The sequence below is a fragment of the Neomonachus schauinslandi genome, chromosome 6 (assembly GCF_002201575.2).
Source record: "Neomonachus schauinslandi chromosome 6, ASM220157v2, whole genome shotgun sequence".
NCBI classification, from domain to species: domain Eukaryota; kingdom Metazoa; phylum Chordata; class Mammalia; order Carnivora; family Phocidae; genus Neomonachus; species Neomonachus schauinslandi.
This window is the reverse complement of record NC_058408.1, coordinates 60,665,097-60,683,375: the sequence shown is the minus strand read 5'-3', so window position 1 is coordinate 60,683,375 and position 18,279 is coordinate 60,665,097. Positions and strand designations below refer to the sequence as shown.

The 18,279-nt window shown below is 39.3% G+C and overlaps 1 protein-coding gene and 1 non-coding gene across 2 annotated transcripts in view; one reads left to right on the top strand and one right to left on the bottom strand.

Annotated features, from left to right (window-relative positions):
* Positions 1-18,279, bottom strand: part of WDR64 (WD repeat domain 64) — a 142,689-nt gene that overhangs the window by 66,179 nt on the left and 58,231 nt on the right. Inside the window, exons 9-10 of the mRNA XM_044916423.1 lie at positions 15,127-15,206; positions 5,086-5,225 (exon numbers count right to left, since the gene is read on the bottom strand). Of these exons, the coding sequence (XP_044772358.1) occupies positions 5,086-5,225; positions 15,127-15,206 (220 nt within the window). The remainder of the gene's footprint in view (positions 1-5,085; positions 5,226-15,126; positions 15,207-18,279) is intronic.
* LOC123325186 lies at positions 6,447-6,550 on the top strand. The gene has a single exon (XR_006540291.1). It is a non-coding gene; the product is annotated as a U6 spliceosomal RNA (small nuclear RNA).

Here is an 18,279-nt window from a genome sequence, read left to right as displayed (position 1 = left end):
ATGCTTGTCCTTGGGAGGGAGGAAAAGAAAAGAGAGTAGCAAAAAATACAGAAAAACACAGAAATATTTTGAGGTGGAAAATATGGAAGTTAATGAAGCTACCTCAACATTCTCAGCTCAGTAGAAGACAAGGTAGCTTGTGGAGGGTGCGGAGTTGCATCAGGGGCTCAGGGAGAATAGAGATTGTGTTTAACTGCCATGTAGACTGGACAGGTACTCAGCACAAGACGAATTTAAATGACTGAGTGGCAAACTATAAGAGACTCTTTAATACAGAGAACAAACAGGGTTGTTGGAGGGGAGGTGGGGGGTGGGCTAAATGGGTGATGGGCATTAAGGAGGGCACTTGTTGGGATGAGCACTCGGTGTTATATGTAAATGATGAATCACTAAATTCTACTCCTTAAAACCAGTACTACACTATATGTTAGCTAACTTGAATTTAAATAAAAATAGAGATAGATAAATAAAAATAAAAATCAATCAATCAATCAATCAATAAATAACTGAGTAGCATCGGAAGCATGGGGTTTTGGAAAGCCTCCCCCTATCCCATGCCACAAACCACACCCATAATCTACACTTGTGTGGCCACAAAGGAGGTTCGGTACCAACGCAGATAGATCAACACAAGTCCCGTCCCCACTATGGAGAGTGGAGAGCACCTGCTTTTCTGATAACTGCTGACGTTTATTGAGGACTGGTTACATACCAGGCACTGTGTTGTGTGCTCGCTTGCTAATCTCCTTTCATCTTCACATCAACCCTAGGAGGAAGGTACTCTGTTAACCTCCTCAGCGATCTCAAATAACTCATTCAGGGTCACTACCTGTAACCCTCAGAGTCAGACTTCAGCTTAGGCTTGCCCAATTTTCGAGGTTGTTCTCTTAGCCATGCTGCCTGGGAGCAAGACAATAGCATCACCTTCACTTAGGAGAGTATCTTAGACATGGTCATCAATAGGAAGACATTTAGCCAGTCTGCAGGCCAGGTTGGCAACCCCTCTGGCTTGCTCTGACGTTATTCACCTGGCACCTCGTTTCAGGACACTGCTTCTTGTTCTAGGGCACACTCCCAGCCTAGTGAAGCTGCGCCCTTTCTCAAGTTCCGTCGTGTCACTTCCAGAGTGAACATTAAATTATAAATAAATAAATAAATAAATGCAACTGTTAACCCATTTGCAATCTGTTAGAAGTCATCAAAGCATGTTACATTTCTCTCCTCAGCAGAAAGAAGAAAAATAACCTTTGCTATCTAGACTTGTGCTTGAGAAAGTTGCCAGCCATGGTTCCTGTCGGTTTTATTAAGGAAAGGAAAGGAAGTCTTTCTTTCTCCCGGGGTCTGTCAGTGCTGGTCAGCTCTTTGGGGACAGCAGCTGTGTGGTACTGTGGTGAAATGCTTGAGCCCTGTGACTGGAAATACAGGGTTAGCAGTTGCAGACGTAAGGAATATCCTGGTGGAAGGTCTGCAGAACCAGGAGGAAGGATGAAATTTGCTTTAAGGGCTTCATGAAAGGCATAGTAGCCACATGACTGGCCGACAATTTATTAAAAGCTTGAAGTGATGAAAGCTAGTTTATGAAGAAATTTGAAGGAATGTTAAATGTGTAAAACCCTCTGTTATTTTTGCTGTAATTAATGATACTAATAAGGATGACTATTAATAGCTTCAGCCAAAAAATGTATGTGCCTAGTTTGCTGTTCTTTCTGCCTCAGTTGCTCGTTTCCTGGATCTTTGCAGGGCTGGGGACTTGGGTCATTCAGGTTTCCGCTTTCATTTCACCTCCTCAGAGGCAATTTGCAGTCACAGCACATTTTCTTGTTTTCTGTTCATTATAATACTTAGCCTGCTGTCTTCCACTTTATTTGCTACTTTGTTTGTCTCTCTCTTCTAGAATGGAAACTTCCTGTGACAAGTGCCTCATTCAGTGCCGCTGGAACCCAGAAGCACCTGTCACATAAGAGATGCTCAAGAAATAAATGATGAGCTCATTTAATCTTTATAACAACCCTGGAGGCAAAACTACATTTGACACATGAGGAAAACGTGTGGAAAGATATAAATAATTTGCCAACTGGAGTTGCTGTGATGGTTGTATGAGCATCATGTTAATACACCTGCTACATTTACAAGAAATTGGGAAGCTAATGTCTTGTGTCTGTTCACCTCTGGGCATGAGTGGCCTAAATGTTTGCTAGAAAGATATCTTTGTTTTCTTTAATTTCTCTAGAGGGGTCCTCAGTTCTCAATTCATAACGTGGTTTAATTTTAGTGCCTCAAAACCTTCATTGTCTTTCCAGTACCATTAAAATTTCTTTGTAACTTAATTAAAATTAAAAATAGTTTCCTTATTACAAAAGCAATGCTTATTTACTGTAAGAAATAGATAAGAAAAGAAAGAAAAGAAAAAAAACACAAAAAAGAAAAAAAATTTTAATTCATCCACAGTCTTGCACCCAGGTAAACACTAGCATCTTGTTAATCTCCTCTGGTAATATAGGCTAGTCAAAGATATACTTTAAAATGGGTTAATTTCAGGGCGTCAAAGTGGCTCAGCCGGTTAAGCATCCAAATCTTGATTTTGGTTCAGGTCATGATCTCCAGGTTGTGAGATCGAGCTCCACATTGGGCTCCATGCTAAGCAGGGAGTCTGCTTGAGATTCTTTCTCTCCCTCTCCCTCTGCCCCTCCCTCCACTCAAATAAATAAATAAGTCTTTAAAAAAATAAAATGGTTTAGTTTCTTACATACTGTTTCACTATATTTCAAATAATGTTTAGATATTTTCACATTATTGTTCATCTATATAATGTTGAAAGTCAGTATGATATTTCTATTATGTGAAAAGATATATCGTAACTTACTGAATGGAGGGGAGGGGGAATTGGGGGAAGGGGGTCACAAGATACAAACTTCCAGGTACAAGATAAGTAACCACTGGGGATGTCACATACAGCACGGTGACTGTAGCTGACACTGATGTGTGGTGTGTAGGGAAGTTGTGAAGAGAGTAGATCCTAAGATCCTAAGGGTTCCTATCACAAGGAGAAACTCTTTTTTTTTCTTTTTTTCTTTTTTCTTTCTTTTCTTTTTCTTTCTTTCTTTCTTTTCTTTCTCTCTCTTTCTCTTTCTTTTTTTCTTTCCTTCCTTCCTTCCTTCCTCCCTCACTCCCTCACTCCCTCCCTTCCTCACTCCCTCCCTCCCTCCTTTCTTCCCTCCCTCCCTTCCATTCTTTCTTTCTTCCCTCCCTCCCTTCCTCCCTTTCTTTCTTTCTTTCTTTGAGATGATGAATGCTACATTTAGCCACCAGGTAGCTATGTGACCTTATGCAGGTTACTTAGGTCTCATTTGCCTTTACATATGCAAAACTGTGATAATTATTTTATAGGGTTGTTATTAGCATCAAGTGAGTTTGAGTATGTAAAATATGGGCCACAGTGCCTGGCACTTGGTGAACACTTGATAAATGGTAATTTTTTTTTTTTTAAAGATTTTATTTATTTTAGAGAGGGAGCGAGCTTACGTGTGTGCATGAGTGGGGGAAGGGGCAGAGGGAGAGAATCCCAAGCTGACTTGGGACCCAGCTGAGCGTGAGGATCCAGGACCCTGAGATCATAACCTGAGCCGAAACCAAGAGAAAGATGTTCAACAGACTGAGCCACACAGGTGCCCCAATAAATGTTAATTATTATTATAATTCACAGAAAGTTTGAATGTTTACGTAGTCATATTTATTTTTCCTTTAGCCACAGGTATGATGCTTAGGAATTATTCAAAGGCTATATGAATATTCACCTATATTTTCTTATGGAAAATTCCAGAACTTCTATGTTTTTGCGTTTTACATTTAAGATCTTTAACATATATGGGATGTATTTTGTGGTTTATTATGAAATGATCATCTGATTACATATTTTTTCCTTATATGGTTAATCACTTTTCCCAACATTTAATGAACAAACCATCATTGCTCACAGATTTGGAGTCCTACTTTTATTATATGCAAACTCCCATACATATATGAACTCATTCTTGCTTTTTCTCTTTTCTCATGGATGTGTCTTAACTAGTTCTGCATCGACTCCTGCTCTGTTTTATTTATTGCAGTTTTAGGATATGTGTTAGTATCCGAGAGGGAGAAAAAATGCCAGCTTATAATGATATTTTCCAGTTTCTAAGATATTCTTGTATGTCAGTATTTTTACATTAACACTAAACTTGGCAAACTGATACTTAAATAATCATGAATAGCATTAAAAAATAATGGCATTAAAAATAGCTTAATTTGATGGAGAATACCTTTTACCGTACCATAGTCACATGCAGAAACACAGCATATCCCTCTGTTCATGCTCTTAAATAAAAGTGCCTCAGAAAAACTTCATAGTTATCTTAATATTAATAGTGAATATTGCTTATCAAGATTATTTCTAGGTATTTCAGACTTTTTGCTCTTGTGAGTGCTGTCTCTTTAACCGATGGGGTTACTGCTCTTATGTAGGAATTTATTTATTTTTTTAGAAATTGCTATTGTCACGAGCCACCTTACTGATTTATCTGCTCTTGAAATTTCAAGCTGATTTTGTGTGTCAACTGTACTTCAATTTTAAAAATTGAAATCTTTTTGAATTTTTCAAGGAGACAATCACATTATTTGCAAATACAATGATTCAGTCTCTTCATATCTAATATTCGTAACTCATTTTGAGTATATTGGTTAGAACATTTAAAACACTGTTTAATGACAACCACTATAACAGAAGCCTCACTCTTTCTGTCTTTGCCCAAAATGTCCCGTCTGCCATGGGAGGGCCACATTGGCTCCTTCCCAGCGCTGCCTTCCTGAACGCCTGTCTTCAAACGTATTCTTCCATGCACCCTCGTCAGCAGAAACCCAGCAGGAACAGTGGCTCATCATTTCCTTCTTCACACTGACAATATTTTTCTCAGTGATAACAGCTATTTCAGTCAAAAACTGTATATGTGCTCTAGATTTTCCTATTGGAAATAGGAAAATAGAAAATAGGAAAATCTGTTGATCTTAGGGGAAAATGCAGTTGGTTTCATTTATGTTGTATTCTGTTACCTTTGCAGAGGAGAGGCTGATGACGTGTTGATCTTTCTCATTTGTTACGATCTCCGTGATGCTGAACATGTGCCCCACAAGTTTCCCCACCGGCTTGGTGCTGATGTTTGGGTGCCACAACCGCAGCACCTTGTCATCTCCTGAAAGGGACGACGGGGGGGGGGGGGGTTATTTGTTCTCTCAGGGATACAGCTGGTCAAAATTTAAAGAGTCCCTCTCAGTCATATCCTTATCATCCTTCTAATATCAAATCACAGTCTGCCTCTTCCAGGATGCCCTCTAGGATTGACTTGCTTTGGAGCCACTTCCTCCTGTCAAGGCTATTTGGAAATAATTGTATTTACACACGCAAATGTGAATTCTTATAAATATTTTATCAGTCCCTTTCTTGTTTCAGTACTTTCCCACTCATTCATACATTAATGTACTATTTATATTTTATTTACTTCCCAAAGTATTTTAGACAGCTGTTCTTTTGTTTTCACATTCAGAGGAAGAGGAAAGTTGCACATAATCTCTAACATTATAACAAATCAACTGTCTCCATCTTCCCTTCGAGCACATATCCATAAGCAGATATAATTTACACGTAGTTACTACCATAGCATACATACTATTTTTTTAATTGTTAAAATCATACGGATACATGGTAAAATATTTAAACAATATGGAAGGGTATAATTTTTGTCAAAAATGTCTTCTTTCCCCTCAGAATCCGTACTTCCACTCCCTACAGGTAATCACTGTTCACTTTTTCCCCCTCTTTCTTACAAACAAACTTTTTCTTTTCAGAGTTAAGAAAAACACTTTTCCATTCATATTTAAATACTTTGAATTATTTTCAGTAGGTGTTTAGATTACCATTTCTCAACAAAAAAAAAACACTATCACTAACTTATCTTTGATATACCCATTAAAATATATTATAAATATTGCCAAAATACAAAAAAATCAAGGTTTCTTAAAATGTATTTTTACAGAGAAGTCACAGCATGCTATTTCGAGCAGAGAGAGACAGACCAAATCAAAGTTTTGTAGAACGGATTTGTCACTTTGTTATTATATGTGGGGTTTGCAGGGCAAGTCGCTTTTGGTTTTTTCCAGCTTTATCGAGATATAATTGATTGTGTGAGTTTAAGGTGTGCAACATGATTATTTCATATAAGTATAGTGCTCGCGGGGCACCTGGGTGGCTCCGTAGGTTAAGCATCTGCCTTCGGCTCAGGTCATGATCCCAGGGTCCTGGGATCAAGTGCCGCATTGGGTTCCCTGCTCCATGGAGAGCCTGCTTCTCCCTCTCCCTCAGCCTCCCTCTCTCTCTCTCATGAATAAATAAATAAAATCTTTAAAAAATATATATAGTGCTCATTTGGGCAGCACATATACTAAAATTGGAATGATACAGAGAAGATAGCATGGCCCCTGCACAAGGATAAGCATATATTGCAACGTGATTACTTCAGTAAGGTTAGTTAACATATGCATCACCTCAGGGTTACCTTTTTTTCTTATCATGAGAACTTGTAAGATTTGCTCTCTTCATAACTTTCAATTATAAATACAATACTGTTAATTGTAGTCACCACGTGTATATTACATCCCCAGAATTTACTCATCTCCTAACTGGAAATTTGTACATTTTTTAGAATACAAGTTTTATATATCCAATATAACTAAAATAATAAAATAAAATAGTATACATGCCCATCTTTTTTTTGCATTTATGGAAGGTCACAGGCTCACACCTTCATAATTATCATTTTGGTTGCTACATCAAAATTTCCTACCATTTGTCTGTCAATAAATGTTCCTGCTAATTCTAGTTTTTCATTTTATTCAACAACACTGCAATAAATAGTTATTCATGTGTTTTTTTTTTTTCTTCTTTTGGACATATACACTGAGGATAAATTCCCATATTATTAGGTTGCTTTCCAAAATGGTTGTACCAAATGCCAAGGCCATCAACTATATATGATTATACCAGCTTCATCAAATTCTGGCCAGCACATGGATATTATCATGATTTAAAATATTTCCTATATTAATGTCTAAAATGACACTTTGTTTTTATTTAATTTATATGACAGCTGATGCTGCTGAGTATTTTCTCCCATGTATATCTGCTAATTGTATCTCCTCCTGTGAATTGTTTGATCATATCCTTAACCCATGGTCTATTAGAATTCTGGTGATAGTAAAAATTAAAATTTAATAAAATTTTATTATCATATGCACACACACACACACATCCAGTTTTATGGTAAAGACTGGCTAGTTGTTCACCACACCCTTATTGTCTCTTACTGGGTGCACAGCTAGACTACATTTCCCAGAGTCCTTTGCTGTTAGATGTGGTCAGATTACTGACTTTTAGCCAGTAAACTAAGAGAATTGATTTAGATTTAACATGACTAAGAAGAAATACATTTCCATTTTGTTTGATTCATTACACATTTTGAGGTTTATTTGTTACAGTAGCTAGCGTTATCTGAACTAATGATAGTCATAGATAGTCTAATTGTTTTTTCAAAAAAGCAACTTAAACCTAAAATTTTTTTTAAAGATTTATTAATTTATTTAGAGAAGAGGGCACACAGGTAAGCGGGGGGGAGAGGCAGAGAGAGGGAGAGAGAGAATCTCAAGCAGACTCCCCACTGAGCGAGGAGCCCGACGTGGGGCTCAATCTCAGGACCCCAAGATCATGACCTGAGCTGAAATCAAGAGTTGGAGGCTCAACCGACTAAGTTACCCAGGCACCCCTAAGATTAAGTGATTTTTAATTAAATGATTTACTTTACTTTAATTTAATTTAATGATTTAAATATGATTTGTCCAGAATCACATATAAGAAAATGGTATACATTAGGAATATATGGTGCATTCTTGAGCATCTTATTTATTACCCAGGATCTTCAGGGCACCAGGAAAAAAAGATTATATAATAGCATTATAGCCTAAGTTATAATTTATATATAACCTAAGTTATAAAGTTACAATTTATGTATTAATAAAATCTAAAATTCAAAGAGGCCATGTTAGTTAATCAGGTAGCATATATTTTGTGGCCCACAGGATGAATTTGCTGATATATATTGGACTTTTTATGGAAATATACTTACACACACTGCAAGAGCCAGTCAGTTATGCAGGAGAATTAGGTGACTTGCCAGTTGGATATTCATAACCCAGGGAAATGTGATAGACACAGATGTTTTCATAATTCTCTGATTATTTTGTCTGGTTTCATGAAAAAAAGGAACAGAGTATTTTCTTTACCTTTTTCTTTCTCCCCTTTGAGTATTCCAAACCAATCTTCAAATCGTAGCATGACTGTACCTCCAAGAATATTTCAGAATGTCTTCATATTCTTTAAAACTAAGAGCCCCTGCCTATGTGCCCCTTGCCCCTGGCATCTTTTATAGTTAATGATTCAATTTTCTGTACCATCCACTTGAAAGCAGAACTTCTTTTTTATTATACTACCTCAAGAGCGTAACCCACAGTAGGAGTTCAGGTATTTTATTGAACTCCTATAACTTCAATCTTGGGATGCTGAATCCTAGCTCAGAGGTTTAACTATCTAGTGGCACAAGACTGTGAAAACACGTATCCAAACAAAAACAAGTCTTTGTTGAATGTTCGCATGACTCCTTTAATAAGGCCAGTTCTTTCATTCCAGAGGTCCTCGGGGCCTGGAGTCTTAGTAAAGGCAGGCTGAAAAATCTCAGGGCACAGCTGACTCTTACTTTCCACTTCTCCGGCAACTGATATGGATAGAATTCTTTCCCCAAAATTCATATGTTGAAGCCTTGACCCCTAATGTGATGGTATTCGGAAATGGGGCTTTTGGGAGATAATTAGATTTAAATGAAGTTATTCGAGTTGAGCCCTAATGATGGGATTAGTGTCCTTATAAGAAAAGACCAGAGAGCCCCCTTACTCTCTCTCCCTGTGGGGATATAGTGAGAAAATAGCCATTGCAGGCCAGCTAGAGAGCTCTCACTCGACATTGACCATGCTGGCACTTTGATCTTGGACTTCCAACCTCTAAAACTGTGAGAAATAAATTTCTGTTGTTTAAACCACCCAGCTTATGATATTTTGTTATGGCAACCTAAGCTGGCCAAGACAGAACCCAAGATATTTTAAGTACTGTTGTCATTGGGTAAGTGGGATATTTTCTTTCTTTCTTTGTTTCATTCCTTTGTTTCTTTCTTTTAAGTGGGATATTTTCTTAAATTTAAAACTTCCATGTTATCCTTATTAACAAGAAGAAAAATATCTTGAGAAATTACTATACACTTGGCATTTTGCTAGATGTTGAAGATACAAAAAAATCTAGACACTGACCCTACTGAAAGTCTTTTTTTTTTTTTTTTCTCCAGAAGACCAACACTTACACCTTTTTGGACTTAGTTCCAACATTTCCTTCCTAAGGCTGCCCCCGATCAGTGTCCCCAGCCTCAGATGGAGTTAAGTCTTCTTCTTCCCATCTGAGGGTGTTTTCTTCAGATTTTGTTTATAGCATGAGCTCTATTCAATTATAGTTGTTTGTGTAAATATCTGTTTACTCATTTTCTGGTGAGCCTTATATTTCTCATCTATGGCAGTGTTTGACAAATAGCAAGTGCTTAATACATGTTTGTTAAGTAAATGAGTTGGCTAATAGAGTGACTCATGAAGTGCTTAAAAAATACTTATTTTGGGAAAGTCTACCTTGATTTGAAACCTGGCTCTATCACTCACTAACCTTATGGCTTTAAGTAAGTGACCTCACCTTCTGTGTCTGGGTTTCCTTATCTGTATATATAATGGGGATGACCAGAATTTATGTAATAACCTTATTGTGAGACTAAATGGATAATTATCCATGGATAATCTGAGCAGTTCTTGGAGTATGAGCTGACTATTACTACTCTGTCCTTTTCTTCTAAGTCTGGGCCATTTGCAACACATTTTATAAAAAGGTTAAGGGAGACAGAGAGGAACTGATACACAGATGTATGAAACATGGGCCCTGCTCTGGAGAGTTTGTAATCTAGTGGTGGCACTCAGACAAGCATGAAAGATATAGAGGGAAAGGGCCTCAATTTCCTTATCTGTAAAATTTTGATCTCCCAAGATTTCTTCCCACTCCAAAGTTTTATGATTGTGTGTTGGGGAGGGAGAGGTTACTACAGTGAGAATAGAGAGCAATCTGGAATTGTAAAGGTCATTAGAAAAACTCCAGATTATCAGTTACATGGCTCATACTGAGTAATTCTGATAATGCAGTATCTTGCTTGCATTTGCTTTTCTCTGGCAAAGGCTGAGAAGTCTTACCTTACTCCAGTATGTCCAGAACCTGAGCCTTGGGCCCCCAGGTAGTTGGCCGGGCTGCCCCCTTGAAATGGACTTTATCACTCCTGTTGGATGAGGTGACTTGCATGCCACAGGAAGAAGGATATAATAGAAGATTGCCACGTGAGAAATGTGGCAAAGAGCTTCGTCCAGTGTGCATTATGAAGGAAACCCCGTTTTACAGAGGGCTCCTGCTACCAGAGGTCTTCCAGCTCTGCCTGCTTTCCGATGATAGCAATGGAATCCTCACAGAGTCTGTGTGGTGGCTTTTTGGAGCCAGAATGATCAGAAAGGGACATGATACTAAGCTCTAAATGCCTACAGTGTTTAATCTGTATTGTTATTATTACAATTATGAATCTGTTGACTCATGTTCCATTTTGTATTACAGCTGTGTATTAACATGTCCTATTTGTACCATTAAATTTTGAATTCTTGAAGGTTAAAATGTAACCTGATCTCTATGATTCAGGAGGTCTAGTCCATAGCAGTTGTGCAAGAAATATTTGTTGAATGAAACATTAACAGATGCATGCAGAGCCCCCAAATTATCTTGGATGGCAGAGAACCGTTTGTATACACTGGACCTTTCAAAGTCGGGGTTTAACTCTTAAATTGGCCAAGAGAGATAGCAATGAGCTAAAAACAAATGCTCAGGAAGTTTGCAATTTTATTTTGTTTTGTTTTGTTTTGTTTTGTTTTGGTAAGTACCTTGTCCTGGTTTGGCTTTTTGTTACACCACCCCCCCCCCCCCCCCCGCCCAAACAGGAGCTTCTGTTTTTTCAAGCTCATCAAATGTCCCTGCATATTTCACACATTCAACTATGCCTAACAAAGTTGCTTTCATAGTATATTTTGAGTCATCAGCTGGTACATACAGTACATTTAGCAATGTGCTTGGCTGAGTCACTAATCAACAAGAGTATTCTCCTGAGGAAAACGTGTTTCTAGTCACTGAGGAATTGCATTTTCCACTAAAAGAGGCTCTGTAACTGTGACAATTTAATAATTTTTGCATGGTGAAAAGTATTAGTTGTTTGTCTGTCATGCTGCTAAATGTTTTGTTTTGTAAGAGAGCCAGAAAAATAAGATTTCAAAGCTGTAGCTGGCCATCTTACAATATAATGACTGTTGAGGTTCATGAGGGTCAAACATCTTAATCCATAAACACTAAAGTGATTTGAGTCCCAGAACATTACCAAACACATATTTTTTCTCAGAAATGATTAAAATACTTAAGATGACAAAATATATGAGAGCTGGTCAATTCTTATGTTTTGAAGTATTTTGTGTGAGAACAAAGGGCTGTTCAAAGGAGTTGGTTAAGATTAATGTGACAGCTTGTCTTTTTAGAACAATCGGATTTTAGAAATCAGATCTTACTTTAACTGTGCCGTTTTGCTTTCTCAGAGGGTTTCCTGTGGAGGGTTTGAGTTGAAGGAGGATAGAAGGCCACACGGAACTGAAGACCTGCCCTGCTGGGGGCAGCGTCCCTTGCAATTCGATTCTGGGGCAGTTTCCCTGCTTCCTCTCTGAGGACCACTGTGCTCTTTCCCTCATCCCTGGAGCACCCCCACCTCCTCCTGACAAGTGCTCGGGGCCATTTCCCTCACAAGGAAGAAGCCAAGACAGTCATCAGTTCAGCAAAAGGCAACGGGGATCAAGAAATTGTAATATAAGCATGGCACTCCTTTTTTTGAAAACATGTAATTTTAGTATTTGTTGCCTCATGTGTTCTAGACTTCAGTGCGGAGCTCTTTAAAGGATAACCTCAGTTAGCACAGCTTAAAGACTTGGATCCCTGTTCGTTCTTAGAATCATCATTCCAGGTGCCAGGAAACTTGCTCCCAGTCTAAGCCATGACTCCCACATACTACTCTGCAGACTTCTTACCCATATGCTTTGCTTTCTTTCTTTGATGTCCTTACTTGAAATTTAGAAGTCTGTGGCCCTTTAATGCCTCATTTTTTTGAGTACACAAAGCTCTGACTACATACTGAGTAACCCTATTTGGCAAACTGGGTTCCAAGTTTTCCAAAGGACATTTTAATTTATCTCCCTATGAACAGGGATTTCTTTAAACAACAGATCGGGATTCTTTAAGCTCAAGGGGTCTTGGAATGTATGTAGTCCAACTTCCTCATTTTACCAGATACAGAAAGTAAGCAACAGAAGATTACGTGGTAGTTGAAAATTATACAGTTGGTTAATGGCCAGGCTATGACTAAAGCCACCTCTTCTAACTTCTAGTGCATTGTTTTTACTTGTTTTACTTTCCAGTAGATTCCTATGTAATTTTTAAAAAATAATATTCGAACCAAAGCTAGTTTTAAGTAAGTGTTGTCGAAGGCCCAAACCTGAGCACAAATTTCAATATGAACTTCAAATGCACAATATACTGAAAAAAATTTTAACTATGTCCTCAGGGGAGATCACCCAGGTGTGAAGTGAGAGTGTAGCTATCTTCACACAGTTGACCCTTGAACAACATGGGTTTGAACTGTGTGGACCCACTTACATGCAGATTTTTTTTTTTTTTAATAAATACACTACAGAACTGTAAAATCATATTTTTCTCTCTTATGACTTTCTTAACAACATTTTCTTCTCTCTAGCTTACTTTATTGTAAGAATACAGTGTATAATACATAGAACATACAAAATATTTGTGAATCCACAGTTTATGTTATCTGTAAGGTTTCCAGTCAACAGTAGGCTATTAGTGGTCAAGTTTTGTGGGAGTTCAAAGTTACATGTGGATTTTCTACTGCTGGTGGTGGTGGGGGGTGGTTGGCGCCCCTAACCACTGTGTTTTTCAAGGGTCAACTGTACTTATCAATACTGGCATTTCAGGGCCAAGGCAGGATACTCTTGGTAGAAAACCAAACATTGCAGCTGTGTGTGTTTTAGAGGAAGGAATTTGAAGAAATCTCACATGCAAGGAACTAGTAGCTCATACTCATTGAACATTTTTGCTTTTTTAATAAATATTTTTGCTCGAAGCATTTACCAAATGGTACATTTGGTGATCTTTTGGATGACAGAGCTTTCTTCTTAAAAATCTTGTTTGCTCTTTCCCTTTCTAAAGTTCAGATCTCCAGTATAGGCCATTTTCTTGATGTTTATTTGAGTTTCTATCTTGCTCATTTACATCGTTCAAGTCTACATGCTCCTTGTTGAAAGTGACTCTGATCTAGGGGTGCCCCTGGGAGTTCTCACTCGTGCAGCCAGCCTGGGGGCCCTCACATCCCCTAGATCCAACTAGGTCTTTTGTCATCACCAAAAGGAGCATCCTCTCAGGTGCCTAATCACACTTGACATTTAAGTTCACACTTGAGTTGAGTTTGCTCTCTTTCCCACGTGAGCACCTTCTTCCTGATCTCTGGTAACAATACAGCTGCTACTCTTCCATTTTCCCCTACAAACTCGGAGCTGATTGATCCCTCTTACTAATCCCAATTTCATTCTGGCTTCAGGTTTTATGACTAATTTCTTTCCCATGGGATTGGCTCTTTCCTTTCTTTTTCCATTTCACCTACAATAATGCAGATCCTCACCACCTCACTTGTGACTCCTGGAACAGCCTCCTGACTGGAACCTCCGATTTCATCTTATTCCAACAAAACCTCCGCGCTTTTGTCAACATGACTTTGCCTATACACGTGTCGTAGATGGATTGAATTAATATTTATTGACAATCTACTATGTGCCAGGCATACATTATCTCAATTAATCTTAAGCACCACCATATGAAGTATGTGTGGTTTTGTTATTGTTAGTATTATTATTGGCAAATTTGTATTGAGCACTTATTGTGTGCTAAGTACTTTATTCAAATTTGCTTAATTCTTATAACAATCTTATGAGTCGGTACTATTATCAGTCCCACTTTAGAGTAGATTGAAGTTTAAAGGGATCAAATGACCTGCCCAAGGTCATTGCTAGAAAGACAATCAGGATTTGTACCCAGAGAGTCTGACTTCAGAGCCCAGGCTCGAAGCCATCCTGCTGTATTAGCACCCCAGGATTATAGGTGACAAGTCTGAGGCTTGAGGAACATTTCCGTCCTCCATCTTCCCCTTTGAGCTTCTTATATCATACTCTCTACAGATGACCTCATGTCCTATATTCCACCCTCTTTAACCCTTAAATGCTAGTATGCTTCAAGTCTCTCTCCTTGGCCTCTTTCCTGCTAACTCTAAAACATTGGCCCTTGACCTCTTTGAACATGGACCCCATTGAGGATTTGATAACATTTTGGACTATCTCTGCAGAAAAATGCACATAGACACACAAGGGTCAATAGGCCGCAGGAGCCTCCAGGACTCCTCTAAAGCCCACACAAGGGGCCCCGGGCTGGGATCTCATGCTCTCACATGTTAAAATAACTTCTAGAGAGATTAAAGATCTAAAGGTAAAATATAAAGCAATAAAAAAAGTTAGAGTAAGATATGGAAGAATTTATAACACATATCCTGGTGCCGGGGAAGAACTTTCTAAGCGTGCCATCAGATCCAGAAGGCACAAAGAAAAAGACTGACAAATTTAACTTTATGTGAAATCTTTAACTCTCTAAAAGGTTTTCCCTGGGAGCAAAACTCTGTAACTTTATGAAAACCACTCTATCCCTATATTAATCAAGTAGGGCACGGTTGGCAAAGTAGAGAATCTCTGTACAACATGAACAGTATCCCTTACCTCCAGTGACAATCACGTTTGCTTTTGTACAGTAACAGAAAGTGTTGGCTCCTCTTGGCATGGAGAACTCTCTGACAGGCCTGGGAAACACAAATTAGATGTAAAGCTTCTACATTTCTCTTTCTACAACTAATTCTAACTTATATATAGGTTATGTTCAATAGGCTCATTTCTAAGCTGGTTGTAAATCTACTTATCCACAGAAAATATGACAAGTAATGATGAAATCCTCACTGACCAACAGAGTCTACTTATTCCATAATGTGGTGATGTTAACACAGCACTTTGTACTGTTTCTGCTTAACAGGAAATCCAGTCCTCCCCCCTGGGGTTGTGATCGGCCAGAGACTGATCCTTCTTAATCCAGAAATGATATTGGATGGCTAACTGAGTCTGTTTGGTATACACAACACCAGAAATGCCTTCGGACACGTCCTCTTCTCCCACCACCCACATCCCACCTGCTGTCCAGTCCTGTCGATTTGACCTCTAAAATATACCTGAAATCTGACCACTTCTTCCCAGTCTTACTGCAGTGTCAAGGTTCAAGCCTCCATCCGTTCTCACCAGACCTTCTGCAACAAACTGCTAACTTCTCAGCTTCCACCATTGTCCATTCTTCTGTCCACATTCCCACCTCAAATCCCGCTGTTATGCTACAGCCATGGTGGTCTTCCTAAAACCTGAGTTAGAGCACACCACTTCTCTCCAAGGGCTTCCTGATGCTCCAAGAGGAGCTGAGCTCCTTCATTTGGTCTGCTTGACCCCCCGGCCCTAAGCGGCCCCTACCACCTTTCCAGACTTGCCCCATGCCTTCCTCTTTTCCTTCATGCTGTGCTTCAGTTGTGCTGCTCTAGTCAGTCTCCCTTCTGGATGCACTGAGCTCTGTCCCTCCTCAGGAGACTCTGCACAGGGCCCAAGATGTGCTGCTCCCTGATCCCAGCCCCTCTAGCAACCATCCTCCTGTGAGTGTCAGCTCAAAAGCTACCTTTTCACAAAGGCCTTGCCTCGACTCCACCCTCCTGCCCCCACTAATGAAGTAGTGTCTTTTGTGTTATTCTCTCTCCTGGTACCATGTTATTTTCCCTACAACATTTGGCATCTATCATATAATTTTAGTATATAGGTTTTGAGTGTTAATTTAATATCTATGAGTAGCACTGTGCTGGACTTAAAAGAGCCTGAGCTTAAGTGAAAATGTGTAGACTGAAATCCTGGCTTCATCACTGTGCCTCAGTGTCCTAATTTATCAAATGGGATAATAATAATAATACTGCCCTCAGATACTAGCAATAGTTGAGAGCTATTACTGCATCTGACCAGATGGGGTGAAGGAGGAGACATGTTGCTATGAAAGGGGGCACCCAGAAGGAGCCCTAGACTAGGAGGTAAGCAGGCCCTGAAGCCGGGGGGGTTGGGGGGTGGGAAGGGAGGGAAGGAAAGCAGCTGGCCTTTGTCTCCTCTTCCCTTGGATACCTATGTGTTCTTTCCTTTCCTTTTAAACACACATGGCAGCACATATCATTCTGTTCCTTGTTTTTTCACTTAATACTATATCTTGAAGATCTTTCCAAATCAGTACATAAAATACTTCCCCATTCTTTTTGTTTTCAAAGTTGATGAGGGGAAGCCTCAATGTAGTAACATAAATCTAAAGTCAGAATTTAGAACTGTGAAAATGTTTGCATGTCCTAGAGAAGAAGTAGAATGTTCTCACTGGGGACTCATTTCAAGTTTTGCCAATGACATACTTTGTAACTGTAGCCAGCTGATGGACTGAGCTGAGCTTGATGGGGCTACAAACCAGGAATGGCACAATTTTCTTCTACCTTTGTCTCCAAACATGGCCTCTTACTCTGTCACTTTGCACCAATAGCTCAGCCTCTCGGGCCAGCTCCCGTTAACACAGCTTCTGTTAAGATACCTACTGTGTCTCACGGGACACAGTTCACACAGGCTCACCACATGGAACAGTGTCCTTGTGCATGCAGTCCCTCCCCACTGTCATGGGTCCCTCCAGCAAGGGAGGAATGTGTCCATTAGGCACAGAAGGCACAGTGCCTTGGGCTCACGATACTTTCAGGGTCCTACAAAAATGCTCCAATTTTTCTTTTTTTTTTTTTTTTTTTTTTTTTAAAGATTTTTTTTTTTTATTTGAGAGAGAGAATGAGATAGAGAGAGAACATGAGAGGGGGAGGGTCAGAGGGAGAAGCAGACTCCCTGCCGAGCAGGGGGCCCGATGTGGGACTCGATCCCGGGACTCCAGGATCATGACCTGAGCCGAAGGCAGTCGCTTAACCAACTGAGCCATCCAGGCGCCCCGCTCCAATTTTTCTTAAAATCAGAAGGAAAAAAATGTAAGTTTGAGGTCAAGAGAAATGTTTTAATTTTCAGAAACCATGAAAATCTATTGACTTTTTTCTAAAACAGAAAAAATATCGAAGTATTTAAAGTTATATCAAAAATAATATGTAATATTGATAGTATTATGGTGGGAGGGACCCCATGAAGGCAAAGTGCCCAAGGCCACATAAGTCACAATGTGGCCCAGCTTGAGGCCTTCAGAATTCTCCATGGGGAAGCAGGTAGTGGTCGTCATGTGCATGTTTCCCCCCAGCTTTGGCTCTTCTGGAACAGGTTCTCCTGGAGTGGGTTCTCCTGGAGCTGTCCTCACTTGGCTTGGGGTAGGAGGAGCTCTCTCCAACCTCCACTTTCCACCCAGAGAAGGCAGATGAATCACCCCAACATTCCCAATTAGTCCCACAGCTGTGTTCCTTGATCCTTCTTTTCAATTATTTTAGAATTGCTAGTTGTCCCCTCTTTGCTGGGGATGGACGATGGCAGAAGGGTCATGAGACTGGTCTGACCACTTTGTAATAATTCTGAGGATGTTTCAGTATACTTCTCTTGAGAATGGGGCATTAGCTGAAATCCCAAGATAGCAGGAAAAGAACTATTTGATATCCTGTTAGTTGATCTTAAAAAAAAAAAATCTATCATTTTCTTAATTTCTCAGCATGTGAAATGGCACTTATACATACTTGGCATTTAAATTTTTGTTGTTTTTGTTTTAAATAGCTGTCCAATAGAATTATACTCTATTTTTCTGGCCCACATAATTAGATGGATTACAGATGAATGAACTGCACCTTT